Source organism: Larimichthys crocea, chromosome VIII, assembly GCF_000972845.2.
Source record: "Larimichthys crocea isolate SSNF chromosome VIII, L_crocea_2.0, whole genome shotgun sequence".
Lineage (NCBI taxonomy): Eukaryota > Metazoa > Chordata > Actinopteri > Sciaenidae > Larimichthys > Larimichthys crocea.
In genome coordinates, this window is record NC_040018.1 from 8,908,685 (window position 1) to 8,928,481 (window position 19,797).

General features: G+C 38.1%; 1 protein-coding gene across 1 annotated transcript in view; it reads right to left on the bottom strand.

Moving 5' to 3' along the window:
* Positions 1-19,797, bottom strand: part of LOC109139107 (neural-cadherin) — a 267,154-nt gene that overhangs the window by 49,521 nt on the left and 197,836 nt on the right. The window contains exons 28-30 of the mRNA XM_027281561.1: positions 12,343-12,470; positions 5,339-5,466; positions 4,790-4,913 (exon numbers count right to left, since the gene is read on the bottom strand). Coding sequence (XP_027137362.1) covers positions 4,790-4,913; positions 5,339-5,466; positions 12,343-12,470 — 380 coding nt within the window. The remainder of the gene's footprint in view (positions 1-4,789; positions 4,914-5,338; positions 5,467-12,342; positions 12,471-19,797) is intronic.

Sequence of the window (19,797 nt, forward strand, 5' to 3'; positions counted from 1 at the left end):
GCCAATCGTGTTCTTCAACATCAGACTTGATTTGGGTGCATGTTGGCATGAAGACAAGATCTTTATTAAACTTTTGATACAAAGTTGGAAGTACACTAGTGTCTTAAATATCATCATATACTCTCTTAACTGTAAATTATGATATAATTCTTTAAATTTCAGTTATGGTTGCTGTGGTGATCTCTGTGAATATTGTGTTTGATAGAAAGTGCATTACAATTCAGCTTTGGTTTTGACATGATGAAAATCACAGTACATTTCTCAACTAACTTATTCAGGTCTTTGCATTTTTTATTTCTTTTGGCATGACAGGATAAGGTATTTTTCTGAAATTGCTTCTGGTGTGTGTCTGCCAAACGGATGTAAAGTAATGCAATGGAACATGTAGACCACGATTTTCCTGAAACACACAGGCAGCAGATCCTGTCTCACCATTTCATCTGACAGAGCAACTGTGCATGTTTTCAACATTGGACCAGAATTTTCTATACAGTATAAGTCAACGTTTTAACTGAGAAAAACTGCAAATCCAACGTCAACTCTACGAGCATTAAAAAATATGAGGGCTTTACAATCTGTACAGGGAGTGACACCCTCTGTCCTTAGACCCTCGGTTTGAGTGAGGAAAAACTTGCCCACAAAAAACCTTTAACAGGGAAAAAAGGTGGAAGAAACCTCAGGAAGAGCCACAGAGGAGGGATCCCTCTCCCAGGACGGACAGACGTGCAATAGATGTCACGTGTACAGAACAAATCAACACAAACATATTGTACAATTACAATGACTGATAAAATGACAATGAATTACAATGAATGATAAAATGATTACAGTAGCAGTGGAACCTGTGATAGAGATAGAGAGACACAGATGCACAGCAGCAGCAAATCATTAACTAACTATAAACTGTAATGGAGATATGGTAACAATAATGACAGTATAATATATGTAGTGGATGACATGCAGGACCACAGCAGCAGCCACGATCCACGAGAACCTGCTGGACACGAGAGAGCACAGAAACTCCGGGGAAGAAGAGAGAGAGAGTTTTCAGTAAAGGGAGATGTGACTGCATCTTCAACCAATACCGTGCCTGACTAGGCATAACCCTGAAAGAGAGAGACACACACACACACACACACACACACACACACACACACAGCTTGCATATAGCACGACTTCTCACTTCGACAGGTTTAATAGAGGTGACATGGTCCTTGCATGCTCTCTCTCTGTCTGTCTCTAAACCAGAATCATGCTAACATAAAAAGTACAGACAGATACATGGAGACATGTACAAAGAAGTGTTATAAAAATTAGGATTTATACTGGGCCTCAGATGTTTTGATCATATAATCTGTTTCTCCTGTCTTTTGCATGTCTTGTGCACTTCCCTTATTTGGACTGTGTTTTGCTGAGGATGGCAGGGAGAGATATCAGTAGCTCAAGGACTGGAGAGAAAAGGACGTGAGAAACAGGTCCGAGAAGTGTCATTTTGATACATAATGTTCATTGCTGAGCAGGCTCATCAGTGAGGGTGGTGTCTGAGACAGCCCATTTTAAGAAATGTATAAGAACCAACTGTTAGAGCTCCTCGAGGAGCCTTTTCTCTGTAACCCCTTTTGTATGCTCCTTCTTGTACAAGAATAATAAATTAAACTTAGACTTTGATACTTTGAATCCAGTCTTCCTTATTCAAGATTTTTTTCTTTAAAACATCCCGTAACAAGAGGAAACAGTAACAAGTGTTTCTATCAATGCAAACCACCTTTGTTACATCACAGGCACTCACACCTCAAGTGTAACAGATGATGTTGCTATAGGAACAACGATGACACAATAGCACATTCTGTAATAATGAGAACAACACCACCAATTGAAAGGAGAAATAAAAAAAATCATACAATGCCAGAACATGTCCATCAATATTATTAATCATCAGTACGCCTACTGTTGCTTACTCTTTGGAGATGTATTATCCTCATGTCCACCCACACGCATCATGCAGAGTTCTCTCATTAGAACATAACGTTTGTGAAGTCTCCCGCTACGTCTCCAGCAAAGGTACACCACATCAACTACAAGCCTTTAACACTGCAGCAGGAGAAACAGTTCCTTTTATATGCCCACTCCAGAGAGTCAACATCTTGATAGAGCTTTAAACTACTTCTGAATGGATACAGATAAATTGTGCTTATGGAGTAACAATACTACAGTTCTAACAGCTACACTCATCGCCCCTCAAGGTCCTGTGGCTCCTTAAGCGTGACCAGACTAAGAAAACTGATTTTGATTTGTCACTTTTATATATATATAATTTTATATATAATTAGAATGATATGCTTGAAATGCAGATATATCATTAGTGTAAACGTCATACATGTATTAAAAAAAATAAAAATAAAAATCTAATTTAGTAAAAAACAAGTTGCTACATAATTTAAGGCAGATTGAATCAGTCAGTTTACTGAATGTTGGTCACATTATAGAGACATTAAAGCATGGAATATGTATTGACTCATATTTACGATTTATTTCCTTTTGACTAACTGCAAAAGAACAAAACCTTTCGCACTACTTCTATTTATTAGCAATTCAACTGTTTCTTACTCTCTCTAATGTTACTTAATCGAGACAGTGTGTGAGATGTAACCAGAATTGTAAATAAAGAATGTTAAAAACCTTGAAAAAATAACTCACATTATCCACAGAAAGTGAGAGCTATGGCATTAGTTTAGGTGTCTATGTCTATGTGCTGGAGATTTATTTACAGAAAGCGTCTAGTCTGTCCTCACTCCACCATGAGAATTAACCAGGTGGAGCAGAGGGACAGAGCTGCTGCTACATGTAGCTGACTGACAGCTGCTAAGGCCAGGTCCCTGGCTGGAGTTATAGAGGAGAGACTGAGGGGCAGAGCTGGAGCTCCTTGAGGAATAAACACCCAGAGTCACATCAGTTTCTGCTCTGATCGGGAGTTGTTTAGCGGTGGGAGGAGAGCACAGAGTTTAGTTTTTAAACTTCAGGGAATAAAAAGTGGATTTATCTTCACTCTCACTACTCAACCTGTCTGCAGCAGCAGAGGTGAAGGCATCCACTATTGTTACTGTAGCTGTCTGTGGGCACCTGGAGCTCTATGATACTACTTCAAATTTATACCAAGACGGACCAAAAAAAGGAGACCGGAGAAAAGTAAGCAAGAAAGTTGGACTACCTGGTAGGTGTTAAAAAAATGTGTCTGTCACGTGATTTGAGTTTGACTCTACTATGAGAAAGTTAGCATATAGCCCTGATCGAAACAAACATTACTGTTACGTGCATGTGACCAATAATTACATATTGCTCCTATTACAATTTTGGAAAATTCCCAGAACAACATGTAATGTATGAATGTTGCCGCTGTGTAGTTAAAGCCTCATTACATGCACAAGAATGATCTAAATAACTTCCACAATGTGGCCACAGTGATCAGATATACACTGCAGGCCTTTCTTTACCCTGTAAGGTCATGTGGTTGGATAAAACAAACAAAAAAAATCTTTAGCTACAGTTGTACTTGGCTGTATGCCTGCATGATATTTTATCTCTCAGGCTTTGCTGGTTTTTCATACCAAAATATGCTTTAGTAAAAAAAATATGTGACTCAGCTTTAAATAAAGTATGGCTGGCCATAATTTAGTGTCTCTGCTGACTTTTTTTTTCAAAATAAGAGTGTGCATTTATCGAAGATCCCACACTTAAACATTTGAAGATTCAGAAGTACCAGCAGTTGCTCATTTCTCTTATCCAATATAAAGTATCCACAGTGGCTATTGAGTGCAGCTACTATAAAAACAACCTGTCCTATCATAAAAATGAGAATTCCTTCGCTCCCCTCCCACCTGATTCCTTTGTATGGAGAATTAAAAAATTCCATGATCAAACTGAAAACACTTCTGAATGTAGAGTACATTTCATATCATGTGTAAATTAAGTCTAAATCATAATGCAATTATACAGCTTTTGAACAGATGCAAGCAACAGCAGAGTAAGCCATTGTGGCTGTGGCAGTAAGAAACAAAAGTAACATTAGTTCTAAAAGAAGAAAGTTTCACATTGCCCATATTGAGCAGGATGCTAAATATTTAAAACTCAAACATTCAGTGTCTGACTTTCTTGGTCTGTCTCTCATGATTTTTTTAAGAGGGAACCCACATCTAACCTTGTCTGCATCACTGGGAATACAGTCCTAAGAGATCCTGACGTTTATGTCTAAATACCAGTTATGTCAGGTGAGGCTCAATGGTTTTGGACTGGCACTTAGTTGGAGGGTTATTTGATAAAACTTAACAGGTAAAACTTAAGCGTAAAATACAATTTTAACCAAAATTTCAGGCTTCAGGAGGCAGTGGGTCGACAAAAGACTATCATACCTGAGGCCTGTGTTCATACAGAAATGGTTTGGGTTTTGTTGAGGTTGTGCTCATATTGTCATGGTTGGGCATGGAGTGCTTGACTTTTTAACTCCAACAGAGCACTAGAAGGTTACTTGAAAGTCTCAACTTGAAGTCATATTGGGCAGGAGTGGAAGGGTTCATATTCCATTTCACCCTTGGAGTGCACGGGGGTAGTAGTTGAAAGCGCTTTGAGGTTAAAGTTAGAAGCGTAATAAAAAACATATCTTACATGGCACAAGGGTACTGTGAATGTTGAAACCTTTTATTAATCCATTTATCAGCTAGAGTGCAGGTGTGAGTTTGAGTTTGCTCGCACGCTGGTGTGCTAATGGTCGTGTGGTTGGTGGATTGTGTGTTACCTTGCTGTCGACGATGAGGTTGCGGATGCAGCCAGTGAAGTGTTTATGCTGGAGCTGAGGATAAATGTATGGTATGTCCTCATTCACCCCACCAAGCTGGAGCACGTGGCTCATGTTCAGATGTCTGAAACAGACATGGACACAGATATTTAAACAGGCACTACTGACAATCAAGGCTCATAGTATAGATGCATGCACTGCAATATCCATCTCATTTGGGTACAAGTTGTAGAAATGAGAATTTTGTTCCTATAAATTCTCTAAATACACTAAAATATAATAATTATACGTTAAAAAAAATGGAGTGTATCTTTAAGATTAAGCATTTTTCCTTTTATTTGTGCATACTATTAATTACACACAGCATTAAAAATGGACATGAATCTATGGTCCCTCATCTGGCAACGTGCAAGTATGTGTGATATGTGTGGTCCATTAAAACCATATTTAATAACCCTGACACCCTCCTACACATCCTCACACATACTGTCAAAATTGCCATTCATAAACGAAGGTGTGTATGTTGTGCGTTCAGGTGTTTGTGTGTACCTGTCAGTGTTGGGTGTTACACCGGTCACTTCACAGGAAGAGTGATCCTGGGTGGTCAACCAACTGCCCAGTCCCTCCATTTCCATTACCGCTGCCCCTGAACAGCGATCCAGGGTGAACCGCACTTCCTGTAGAGAACAAAGAAACAAGGGCATGCTGTAGGCCTATAGAACAAATAACAGAGAAGCCAGTATCAGAGAAAATAAAGCCATCTATTCTTCTTCAGTATAATAAGTGTACCCCCTGCTATTGTCAAGTGCTCTTTTAGCATTATTAGTATAGTGGGAGCTGCCTCTCTGACTCACATTTCTTTCATTAGTGCATATTACTCTGCTGCTACCTGCTATGGCTCATGTTAATGCACAAACAACAAAAAAACATAACATCTTCTCATCTTATACCACCATGTTCCAATAATTTTGCAATTGGTGTATTTGCATGTAAAAAAGGTGGTTAAAGCTGAAACCATGACAACCTTTTTCAAAACAGTTAGAGCCATTTATTCCATGAACTGTTAAGGCTCATTGAAGATCGTTCTGTTAATAGTGCTGTAAATAGTAACGTTTGTCATTAAAAAATACGGAAAACGTTAAAGAAACACAAGAAAGGCAAACAAAATACACGCAGGCTTAATTATTATACAGCTTGGACTGAAGCTTGTGGTAGGAAACATGTTTATGGGTATTATAAAAGAACAGGGTCTTTATAAGGACTGCAAATGTTTGAGGTTTGTTTAGTTTGCTCCATTGGTTACACTACCTGATGCTTAAAAATTTCATGGGGATCATCACAATTAATCTAGTGAATAACAACACCCTGAGTATGTACCAGTGGTTTAGCATATAATCCCAGCCATTAGTACAGAAACAGTAATTTAGTACTGTGTTAAAAACATCACCTTTAAACAGCCTGTTTTCCACATCAGTGATAAAAGCTTTCTGGAGCTTGCATTGTGGACTTTGCTTGTATCTGAAATGTTTCTTGTTTTTTTTTCTGGGTAAACCTTGGGTTTAGTAGGCCTTAAAAACCAAACCATGCCACTCAATGTTTTTAAGAAGACCGCTGAGAAATATGTCACCATGGCTCAAGTGTGCTATTTTTTGGACCAGCAAAAGAACTTCTACACAACCTTGCTTGAACAACAGCTTCAAAGTTTGTGTTTAGTACATAGATGCTTTCTCAAAGTTCTGAAGACTGATGCTTTGTCAAACCAAGCTTTGAGTCTAGAAATGACTCCAAAGAAATTCGATGATTGAACTCATTTAAAACTTGGTCCAAGAACTGTAGCGAACCCATACCAGAGTTAGACACAATTTGCAAAAGTTTCATTTACAATCTCAGACAAGACAGAATGTCTGGAAGCCCAGAGATGACATAACATTGTTGCAGATTGCATTAAAAGAAAGACAATGTCTGAGTTTGAGAAAAAAAAGGAAGAAAGATATTCTGTGAAAATCTACAACTGCATCATTTAAAGTAGAGGTAGACTGAGGCTCACAGGATGGGGAAGCCAGTGACACCATCAGGAAAGCCCCAACACACTGTGGTCAGATTTCTGCAGTTGGAAGCAAACTTGATGTTTTGAATAAGAGTAAAAACATGAAGGGCTTTTAATTTAATCAAGTCAAGTAAGGAAGGCAATGGCAAGGCAATGGCCAATGCAAACTACTTGATAAACAAGGAATATAAACTGTTACATTTTGAGACATTTCAATATAAACCTCTTTCTAAACAAATCACACAAGTTCGAGTTCAATAGAAATAAACACAAGAAAACAACGAATAAGGCTGCGTTAATAGTTAATTTACTGAAGCTATTGAGGGAAAAGGAATACACTGTACAGCAGACATGTCTCAAATCCTATACACCATACCCGTGGTGTTTATAATATAGAAATATTCTGTCTGCGAAAAATATGTATTTCTGTGAAAATGTAAGAGAAGCAGATGGAAAGTTAGAAATCAGTTGCTGCATAGTGAAAAGACTACCCCAGAGTTACCTTCAGTCTCTTAAGATGGAATTTTTTTCTTAACAATCCATTGTTCAAGTGAACAAAAAATATATTCAGCTGTTTATGGCAATATTTCTGCACCCCCTGTCAACAAGTGAAACAGTTGATATTGCAGACACTTGCAGACACTATTTTGTCTATGAAAATAGGCATTGCACCATATGATTTAAAAGTTGCCAAAATGACTCCTCTATCTAAAGCAGTCGTTTTACTAACTATAGTCCAATATCTATTTTGCCATGTGTTTCAAAAATATTAGAAAAAATGTGTATATAAACCAAGTAATAATTTCTCATCTTGATTCTAATTTATTTTTGCTAATTGTTTGCAAACACCAGTATGGTTTCCAGAGAAGTCATCACCAATACATCACCAATATGGCTCTGCTTCACAGTCACCGCTGCACTCAAAAATAACTGATTGACTTTTCAGTAGCTTTGGATACAGTCAACCATCATATTCTATTGGAAAAGCTGTATAAATATTTTGGTTGTACTATGTTTGAATGATTAAAAAAAAAAAGTCACCAATAGAAATACCAATTGTGTCAAGGGTCGCACTTTCAACAAAGCCAGACCTCTCTGTGGGCTTCATCATTTTTAGTGGAAAAAAATAATCATAGGAGTATTATAAAGTAATATTTGAGTCTGTTGAGATGCCTCAAGTTTCAACTACAACATTTTTTTGTGGATAAGATTTTAAATTGAAAAGGACAAACTGTCTGGGAAGCAGAAAAATATAAATCTATTGGTATATTGAGTCATCTTCTTTCTGCAAACTGTATCTATTCTCTTTATTATCGTCTCATATTATGATATGGTGCAAAATAAAACAATTAAAAAGGTACCAAAATTAAGGAATAGCTTTACCCAGCTGGAAAAAAAGCTCTCTCTATAAAATATTACAAAAGATGCTTAAAAGACCGTTTAACTGCTGTACACACACAAATGCGTGTGCACACACACACATACACATATATTTGTTGTTGTTGTTATATATACTGTATATTCTTATTATTAGTTTGACCTCAATTTAGGCAGTGATGTTATTCTCTACATGTTAATTTACTGTTTTCTGTAGTGAAGTTTTAACTTTAGGAGGCGGATGCTTTTCTGCCTTTTCCCTACTAATTAATGCATAAACATGACAAGAATAACTATATATATTGTTATTCTTGTCATGTTTATGCATAAATTTTTCTAAACTGTGCAAAAATAAAACTTATTTATAAAAAATATTTATGCCTAATTAATTTATATTTAAAGTTATACACTTGTGTAACCCTAAAAGGCTAGTTTTCAAAATTTTGGATAATGCTATGATTTTTTTAATGATTAATATTGGTGCATATGCAAGAACATTTCTTTGGTTCATTTTTTAAATCTCTCTTACCTTTCACGTTTGTCACGAATTTAGCAGAATCATTAGTGGTATCAGGGAGCAGCACAGTACAGACATAAAGCAAAGTGGTCCGTGACTTAGATGGGAAGCAGTCAACGAAACATGACAGCTGAGGGAATGAATGAGAGAATATTATGTAGCAGGTGATGTTACACCGTCTAGCTGAACTAAGGATGTTTCCCTGGACTGTGACTTGCTTAAAGATCCTGAAGCAGCTGTTGGGACTGATGGAATCTTTCTTACAACTACTTAAGCTGTAGTTGTAGGAAGATTCCATCTGTAACTACTTAAGTTGTAAGGAACAATTTGCTGTACCAAAATCATAAAATAACATAGACATGCATGCTTGCCACTTTCAAACCAGGTTCAAACAGGAGGTTCATGTGTCAGGAGACACCAGCTGTGCCAGCTGATTGCTCAGTGGCATCAATTATGGTGATGATGTCACATAAACAGTGGCTGTTTGCAAGATTAAACATTACCACAAACAAAATTATGCAAACAACTTTGTCTTTTTCCAGACCACAGTTTCAGAAGGCTTTGCATCCATCAATGTGTCTTCAAGAAGTTCAGTGATTCAGTGTTTGTATTAACCTATTATTTCTACAGAATATTGTTGTATGTTCTTGTAATTTTTTGTACAACAAAAACACATTTTTGGTTAGGTAATGTAATTCGTGGCTGAATATCTTGGCTGTTGAATTATAACAGTAAATCTCCAGACAGCAGCTCTGTCCTTGCTGCTACTGATCTCACACCCGTCACACAACAGCAGCTTATCCAATCAAGTCACACAACCAGGTTGGGTAAGCTGCTGCTGAATATTCAGGACAAATGAATAGATTCATGTGTGTTTTTGAATAATATGTGATACAGAATAATCCCTGTTGTAATAACAAAAGTCTCAGTGCATTGTTGTTCATGCAATTCCAAACAAAGCCGTTGTATTACCCAACGTCTAGGTGCATCCGTGTACTCGCTTGGCTGTTCTCATTCTCAGTACTGAGCGAAGGTGCTCTGTGTTTATGCACGTGTCAATATGAAGCTGACCATTGAGCAAGTTTTCTTTTTCTTTTCATTCAAAACACATTTAACACATAAAAAAGATGAACAAAACAGTTTTCTGTCAAAGTGATATGTGTGGTACTGAATTGAACAGCTCTGTGACAAGGACATATTGCACACGCATTTCAGTGGCAGACTAAAGGCAATGTAATGTTCCTGATGGCATGGCCTTCATCAAAATGGTTAACCTGCACTTGAGGTAGTGAAAGTGTTATTTTAAATTATGGGTCCTTTAAGTAATCAGACAGAAGTGTGTTCAGTTTTAGATTCTGAAGAGGCTTTTGATAATGCTGACTACGGAAATTGTAGCAAAGATTGGACCCAGACCTTACTGAAGTTGTCCTTGTCTATGTGAGGATGATTTTCACAAAAAAAGGGGGTTCAGATACAAAGCCAGTCTGGCAGCTTTAAAGTGTCCTAAGCTCAGAGAGACTATGAAGCTGGGTTGTATCAAATACTCTAAAAATAGTCTTCTTGATATTCAAGAGCACCAAGAAACTATAAAGCAGTGGTTATGTGCGAGTCCTTGGAGGTGAAGAGCTCCAGGCAGTCCTGAGTCAAATGAAGATTAGCTTAATTTCACTCTAATTAAATTTGTTTGAAATGATCCTGGGTAGAGAATGTCAAAGGAGGGCTATTGCCATAATTCGTCTCACTTTCACCACTATTATCTCCCTTTGCACTGTACAGTTCTACAATACTAAATCACCAACTAACATCTTCTCCATTTGGATCCCTAATACTCATATCAAACAGACTTATGGTGCCAAAAGATTAATACATTATTTGGAGTCCATGCCATGAAATCGTTTTGGAAACGCTGTCAGTTTAAAATGAAAAGATTCATTTTTCACAACAATGACATGAATCACTAATGGATTGCGTGGAATGAGAATTATTGCTCCGAGGGTTGTGGTGTTCAGCAGGATGACACATATCAACTAGGATTACAACGATGCTTTTACAATTGTTCATAGACATGCCTAAAACCCCAAGTTGCATAAATGGAGCGCAAGAATTTACAGAATTTACACCTACATGTGTTAAACTTAAGTTTAAATTGACTTATTCAGTTAGCTCACTGCTAACACGTAATGAGAACCAGCATCACTGAACAATCCATTTTACTTCACATCCGTAACATAAATCAATGTGTCTGCTCTGACTTTTATTTAGCTGTGTGGAAACAAACTAACAGCTGTGACCTCACACTGCTGACTCGATCTGCCACTCCACAACTTTTAAACACCAGCTACAGGTAGTTATCACCTTTATATGAATAAAACTCAGAAATACTGAATGACGTAGGCTTTTTTTTGGTGTGAAAATATGACTCATATTATACAGAACTTTATCCCATGGACTTGTTAAAAAGGCAAAGAAAAATGTGGAATAAATCATAATATTTACTTTTTTTTATTATTTATTTTGAATTGTGGTGTTTAATAATGACCAAAGGTTGTCATTTCTGAATGCTTAAAGGACCTATGAGATTTAAAACATTAAAAATGTTTTGCTTTTTATAAATATATTGTGGAGTCATGGTGTCCTAAGCAGAAAATTAAGTCACTCTCAGCTTCCCTGTACTTTCGTAGCTGGTCCACCCACGCATGTTAGTGCATGTGAGACTTTTCCCTGTGAAACTGTTGGAAAAGTGGAAAGGCTAACAAAAAAAGTTGTAGGTGAGTTTTAATTTGTTTCTGTCGAGTTTGAATGAAGTGTGTGTTTATGATGTAAAATGACTGCTTTGTCAATGGAGTCTGGTGGGTGGTAGCACTAATGTGGAGCTCTAATCTAGACATAAAGACGTATATATACCACCTGCATCAGCATCACTAAAGTTTAGTCGTCTTCTTTTGGGCTGGAAATCTCAACTCACATCTTCACAGTATTCAGTTTTTATTATGCCTCTTGATGTATCTAGGTGACTACTGTATATCATATTTCTTATTACATATTATACATATTTTTTTTGATACATTATTTATTGTCAAACTGGTAATACTGTACTGTAGCTATCCAGTTTAAGTATCACAGTTGCATGCAACATGCAATTTCCCATAATAAATGTAGCTGCCAAAGCCAGATTCATTACTACCTACCTGCAGGCTGCATGAGCTGGTGTCATACTGAGGCCAAAGGTGTGGGTGGATGTTCAGTAAGTGTGAAGCAGCCGCCTCAACAAGCCAACAGGTGCAGCCCAGCACCACAAACATATTGTGTTGGTGGTTGGTAGTGTCCTCTACTTTACAGCTGATATTTGTTTGAAAGTGCTTATGTACAGTCTCAAAAGACATCAAGTATTTAGGCATTCACATAACTGCAGCTCAGCTGAAATGCACCCTGAACTCTTCTTCATGAGAAGTCATCGATGATCACTAGCAAATGTAAGTGATGTAATGTAGGGAAACATATATATTTTAGTGATGAAACTGTGAAAGAAAAACATGTATCTCAGTATAAGTATACTTGGAGCTTAATTGCTTAACAAATGGTGGTTGGTGTTATATAGGTACAGTGTCCCACCTTGCTGTTGCTGCGGACATCCAGCCGATGCCACCGCCTGTCTGCCACATTCACGTTGCCTGGCAACTGTAGCACCACCGTGCCAGAGCCATGGTTGATTTTCAAGGTGGGGGTCCCATCTATTAGCTCTAGATGAAGAAAGAGAAAGACAGACAGGGAGGATTGGTGGAGGTTGAAGTTGCTTTGATATCATTAGGTTTTAGGGAAATATTGAGTTCTCAGAGCTGCAATCAATAGACAACCAGTATTTGGTGCTGTGAAACAGAACAGAAACAATTACAACTGATTAATACATACCAAAGAATTAAGTGTAAAAAGTCTGATACTGACAGCATACTGACAAATTGCTAATTGTCTCTGTATATTATCTTTAATGACGATTATTACGCATAGCCTGTCCCGATGTTGTAGTTTTTTTCTCTTCCCATTTCAAGGCAGTCAACAAACATCAGACAAAAGTTATTACATTCTATTTTCTGACTTACTCAAATGGGAAATTAAAAGTTAATGAAGTGGCTAAGACTGCTTGTGTGCCCGGCACCATGTGTAAGGAATTATGGGAACGCATGTCTACCAACCAGCATTGGCAATCCATCATAGTCCATGCTGAACTTCAAAAGTTCATGCAGACACATAACACTGAACATTAAGCAGCTTTATGTTTCTGCTTATATACTGTGGTGGCTGCAGTGACTTCTTGTGACTGCATGCTACAGCAGCTGGTATTCAGAGACAGACACAACTTTCTAAATGTCAACTTTTTTTTGTGTCCTCTAATGGGTACCAGGAAGTACATTATAACATATTATCCCGGGTCTTTTTTTATAAAGTCAGAAGGATACGCTGGTTTCATTTTTATTTTTCTTCATGTTATTGTCTGTGAAAGGTCTGCAACAGTGACACGCTGCATTGACTCATGCAATCCATCATTTTAGTGGACCGAAGACTTTCCTAACATGACTATCATGCAGCTCATCATTGCATTAAGGACCGGTCCACCTTTACATTAGTCCACAGTCTGACTTCTTGTGGCAGTGAGGACAAAAAGGAAACTTAGGGCTGCAGTGACTTTACAAAAAAAAGTTGTAATTATGCTGTTTTGAAATTATGGCTTATGTCCAGACTGCAGATGGTCTCTGTTGGCTGTATTCAATTAAAAAATAATAATAGGCCGTCACAGTTCATGTCCAATAGCTCATTCTTCTGATTTTTCGCGCTGCCACCCTATAGCAGTCCCACACATGCTGCCTGAATCAAGGATTTCAGTTTCCACACAAGAATTTGTTCTTGTATTTCATTTTGAGGACTCACATTTGGCAGTTTCCTGGTTAACTCCTCGTCTTGCAATCCGAAGTGGTTACAGTGTATGCTGGAATTACAATTAACACTGAGACAAAACCCCAGTGTGAATTTCTCTAACTTCGGCACTATGACATTTGTCTTCATGCTCGAGTCAGAAGGAGCTGGATTTCAAAAGAGGCGGACAAGAATCAAATTCCCATCTTACAGCTCTCTGTGTGTCTGACTTGGGCTGAGCTTTCGTCATCCCTCATGCTGCATGTCTTGCAATGTCAGTCTGTCTACCTTTCATCTCCCGTCTCTCTTTTACCTCATGCCTTCACTCAATCATTAACTTTTTTTCACCATAACTGGCATTTTTACACTGTACTGCTTTCAAATTATTCACAAACGTTTTCTACTGACACTTTGCTTTTTGCTGTACCTTTATGAAGCCACTTTTATCCCATCAGGCTTACTTATGACGCACTGACCAGAGTGTTGAATCTTAATGTTTGTGAGCAATAACTGCATCACCACTAGGGCTGTGCCAACAGAACATGTATATTTGTCATTTAGGTGTTGCATTGTGTGGCATGAAAATTTGACCTGAGGCTCTTTCCCCATCTCTCTCTCCCCACATTTCTGTCACTCATCAAGCTGTCTCTATCAGAAATAAAGGCCAAAAAAAACAAAACAAACAAAACAAAACAATGAGCCGGTACCAGAAAATGTTATCATGATTTGAAGTTACCTATGTTGTGATATGAGATTTTGGTCACAGCCCTGATAATCACCTTCTCAAACGATTTAATAGCATGCCTCTTACTGCGTTTTCACCTAAATGCAATTTGATGTTTGTGAGCACACGAGATGCTGCTCTTCCCTAATTCCCCTGTCAATGCTGAGATGTGTCTTTGTGATGAGTGCCCGGTACTTCATTATGCTGCCTCTCATATAGGTAGAAAAAAATCCAAAGCCCTGCCAATGTAATTTTTCAAGCTGCAGTGAGTGCAAGTCTGTTGTTAGTGTCTCTTTTCCTCTCAACTTCCTTTCAATTACCTGCAAGTTGATTTAGCCCACTCCAGCTGCAAGATGAGCTGCTGCTGCACTTCAGGGATGATCCAATTAATTTTAATATATTGACCAAGGCCAGACAATTGAACAAGGCAAAATCAATATATCAATTCAGTCCAACGACTCTCTCCTTTGTTTAATTTATACATTGTCGTCTTTAGGCTCTACCTCAATCCCCCCACATCTCTATAACCTCATTCATTCTCTTCTCTCATTTACTGTCCCGCCTGGGACCTCACACCTTTTTTCCATCTTTGCATCTAAGCCTTTCAATGTCCATTCTTCAAGCTACCCCTTCCCCACTCTCAGGGGAATTTCCTTCTTTCTTGAACCCCTCCTATGCTGACGCTATCAACCCTGATCCTCCTGTTACACTTCCAGCATAAGCCTAAACCTTCACAAACACCATATACCCAGTTAAAAAGGTAGATTGACCAACCATGGTCTGGCACAGCTAAGGAGCATTCTTGTCAAGATTGACGTGACATTTTCCCAAGAGCTGAAGACAGACTTCAGAGCTCTCAAAGGAGAAACGCAGGGGTGAAGGAAAGCAGTGAGAAGAGAGAGAGAAATGGGGAAAAGTAAGGGCAGAGGAGGAAAAACAAGAGTGGCGATTTAGAGAGGGAAGATTAGGAACCGAAGGGAAGCTGAGCATAAAGCTGGGAAAAAGGCCAAGTAGCAAGATGGGAGATGACAGGTGGGATGATGGACAGTGAGGGAAATAAATGAGAAATGAACAATGCAGACAAAACAAAAAGGGAGAAACAGACGGTGATGAGTAGAGAAGAACATGATGATGGATCAAAGAGGGAACAAATAGAAAGCAGATGGAAGAAGGAAAGGAAGAAATAATCTGAAGATACGCTGCACTCCAACTTCATCAAAGGAACAAGAGTCAAGTTTTTCCTTTGGCTGATTTATTGATTTTTATTTTTTAATGAGATAAACAGGTTTGGAGCAATTAAAGCCGTATAAGTTAACTGTTCTTTGTTTCCAACAGAGAATGTTATGAACATTAATTATTCATCAGTGATGCCTCCCAAAGTGAAACTGGCACAGATTTTTACCAAGAGCTGTCTTTGTACTATCCAGAAACTATGAAAAGTAGAAGTAGAAGCCAGACTGATCATGTTTGTGTGTTACGCAAATAATAATAGTAATGATAACTGTTGTTGTTAACCCCTTCTAACAGCGTAAACAAAGAACTGAGATTAAAACCAACAATGAATGTGGATCTAGTAACAGTTTATAATAACTGTCATTAATAAATTGTAAATTAAGTGTTAATTAAACTTTAATAATCATTTGCTTACAAAATACTATTTTATCATTACTTTATAAATTATATATTGTATGTACAATGATTAGTGAACAGTTATTTTTGCACACAGCATTTTATATACAATATTAAATATTTCCTAATGATTACCAAATAGTTTAAAAATGTATTACATATATAACATTAAATAGGCAGATGCACCAGATATTTCTAACACTTTGTTTATGGTTGATGATTAGTGTGTCTATGAAACCATCTATGAAAATAATTCGAATGGCTTTGGATTGTTATTGTGTATAAACACAACATTGATCTATCTTAAGTTCCATAATTTACATTACATATTTACATTAGATATATTTGTCTCCTCTTTGTCAATGTTAAACCCTGTTTACCATTTGTAAGTACATCTTAGTCCAGCAGACCCTTGTGAGCAGACCATGCGGTTGTCTGTCCTGCATGGCTGCCAGGTCCGTGGCAATGCTTAGGGTAAGACTTTAGATGAAGGGGTGTGCATCAGACATACATGACACGGTCATGGTTATGACTTGAAACTTGTTATGAACATAAAGGAGTTTGAGTGTCATAACTCTTGCCATTGGCTTTTTATAATTATATAATTTTTAATGAAGACTTGACTTTGTTTGAGATGTCCTTGTTTTTTGAATGTAACATTAACTGATAACATAACCGTGTCTTACCAATAAACATGCCATAGCGGGCCTAAATAAACTACTAAGTTTATGTTCCAACATGACATTACAATGTGTTGGTTTTGACATTGGTGAAATGAATTGGTAAACCATTGGCATTTCATTGTTTACTAAGAGTTTGATAATGCCGGCTGTTATCAAGTGCTGCCATGTATCCTGCTAACAAGTAGCCAGAGCTTGAATTTGAATCTTATCAGCCTTTGTGCTACATCCATTTTGTGCACAGCAAGAGGAAGAAAAAAATAAATGGAGAGGGGCTCTGATGGGGCCTGATAATAATTAAACAGATCAGCCAGACTGGGCTGATGATCATGACATATTTTAGTGTTTTCTGTTCTGCTCCATTCATCTGCAGCTGTGTGGCCATTTGCATTTGTAAAACTACAGTTGTTTATACTCACTTGCTGCATGCGCCTCGTAATGAATGCAGTTTAATGTGAAGGCAGTGGTAGGCCTTTAATGTGAAACCCAGTGTTGACAAAAACGTAAAAGCAAGTGTTACGAAGAAGTTTTATGCAGAATGTGGGAGGGGTACTCATGAGGCATACACTTTGAGCCCAGGTATTGTAATCTATATCAGACAAAGACATTTCTCATTTCATCTGTGTCATATTGCACATAGAAATATGAACGTGATAAAATGACTGTTGATGCCTGCTACATACATACATTAGAAATACAACATGAATCTGTTGGCAACTAACAAACACTCTTACACTTTATAGTCTCTCTATGGCTCTCTATATATCACTCTATGGCTAATAATAACTGCTGAACTTCTCTTTTATCACTTTGAAAGGAACTTAACTGAGAGCTACACTAACAGAGACATACAAAATACAGACTGAGAAGGGATAAAGGAAAGAATGTGAGAGGTTAGCTGGAAAGGCCAGCTGGGAGTGCAGTAGGCTGGCAGGCCGAATGGAAGCTTCTTTATAGGGGGGGACTTTGCTCTTAAAGGGCTCATCCACACAACCAGGTTTCTTTTCTGCGGCTCATACGTAATTCATTACCTCCTTCTCTGAGGCAGAAAAGAGTATGAGAGAGTAAATGCGTGTGCTTTGTGTGGAAGGGAGAGCTTGAACTCCCACAGAGTTGGGGGCTCTTAAAATATGAAAAATGTCCTCGTCTTCTGACGTCCTGAGGATACACAGGAGTCAAACTGAGAGCATATGGGCTACATAAACAGCATTACAAATAACAACGGCTACACACATACACCCACTCGCCACTACCCCTACGTACACACAAGCAGTCACATATACACTAATGCCCACAAAATTCAGCCTGTGTACGAATCAGCAGGCGATGCAGCGAGTGCAGAGCGGAGGGCTTCTTGTATAAACGATCTGTCAGCTAGCTAGCCAGCCCCGCAGCCAACGCATATTGGATCTTCGAATCCAGAAGCGGTTCCTGTTTGAAAGCCGTTGCAGTGCTGGGCTTGGGGGGGTGGCTACTGCTACAAAACAACTCTGTGGAAAGTGAACATAATGCCTAAATCAATCAGTCCTCCTTTCTGATAGCAAAACCATGTGAACAACTATATAAAGTGTTGAGGGCATGTTTCTTTTGGCTCAAGGGAAGAGTTAAAAAACACACATTCATGCCAATCCTTATCTGACCCCCTGCTGGCAAACTTTTTTCCATTCTGCAAGGGTGTTGTAATTACACAAATTTAATTTGTCCTGTTAATTTGTGTATTGATTAGACAAGCGCTGGCCTCTGGCCGGTAGTCCTTGCATGCGTGTGTGTGTGTCGTCCTGTGTGTTCGCTCTAGCACCTCAGTGCAGGTCTAATGCTTCCAGCCATGTTTGACATTTATTGTTGATCTCTCTGGACACAAATCATTACCATGACAATTAATCTCACTAATACAGCCGAGGTCAGTGTGTGGCATTTCCGGGATCAGGCCAGGTAGTCAAGATGCTCGGCGAGCCAGTTCTATTTGTTTGTGGTACCCGGAGTATTGATTAAACTGTATATCTGACAAGCTGCCAAAGTGCTAAACATGGAGAAATGATGTAATGTCTCTTTGTTACTAGTATATAATAACAATGATATTAATACTCAACTCATTCCAAAAGAGACACAAGATGCAATAAAGATTATTAAAGGAATAGTTTGGTTGATATGCTTATTTGTTACATGAGGTTCAGGATGAGAGACGGATAACACTCTTGTATCTATGCTGTATATATGAAACCTTTGCCAGCAGCTGATTATCTTAGCTTGGCAACATTATTAGTCTCCAGGAAATCGAACCCACCAGGAAACAGTCCAGTCTACCATTGGACAAAGTCAGATTAGCTGACTGTAGATATGTATATTCTCTAAACTGTCAGCTGTTTCTTTAACACCAAGAACTGGGCAAAAGAATATTGACTAGTTAATAGATTTAAACGTTCAGTATTCAGACACAGCAAGCTAACAGGCTGTGCAAAAAACAGTCAACAGAATTACCAAAGATTTGTACAAAAAAATCATTTTTGTGGAGAGATTTTTCATCAGAACCATATGAGCAGCTTTTTTATTTTCTTAAGCAGAGCAAATTTGCATTGCTGTTTATTTAACTGATAGTTCTGATTGTATTTCTTTAGACCGCCATACTCATGTATCTACAATGATGTCAGTAGACATCACAAACAATCTGTGTAAATAATGCTAGAAAATATTTGTGAAATTCTTTTCTATGCAGCCAGCAAATATGTATGATAAATTGGATGCCGCCTGAATATGATAGTGTTTCTTCCATACAATTATTTTAACTGATGTTAATAGAGGTATAAATACCTTATATTACAGATCAGATCACCACGGGGAAACAGCCCCACAGGTGGTGACAGGTTGCTGTGACAATGTCAAAGTAAATGCCAGTCAGACAGGTGGTGGGGCAGCTAGGACATTGGCATGCTTGTCAAAAAAGTGCTGTGAAAATGGAGGCAAGAGGAAGTGTTCACTGGAAACTTTTTGGGCCATAAATATACCGAGAGAAAGTGATGCATATTAAATTTTCCTCAACTAAATCATATTTGACACGAGCTGGACACAAGCCACATGTCAATGACAAAGGGTCTCTGTTTAGTCCTTCAAGCTCTGCAGCTGCACTTT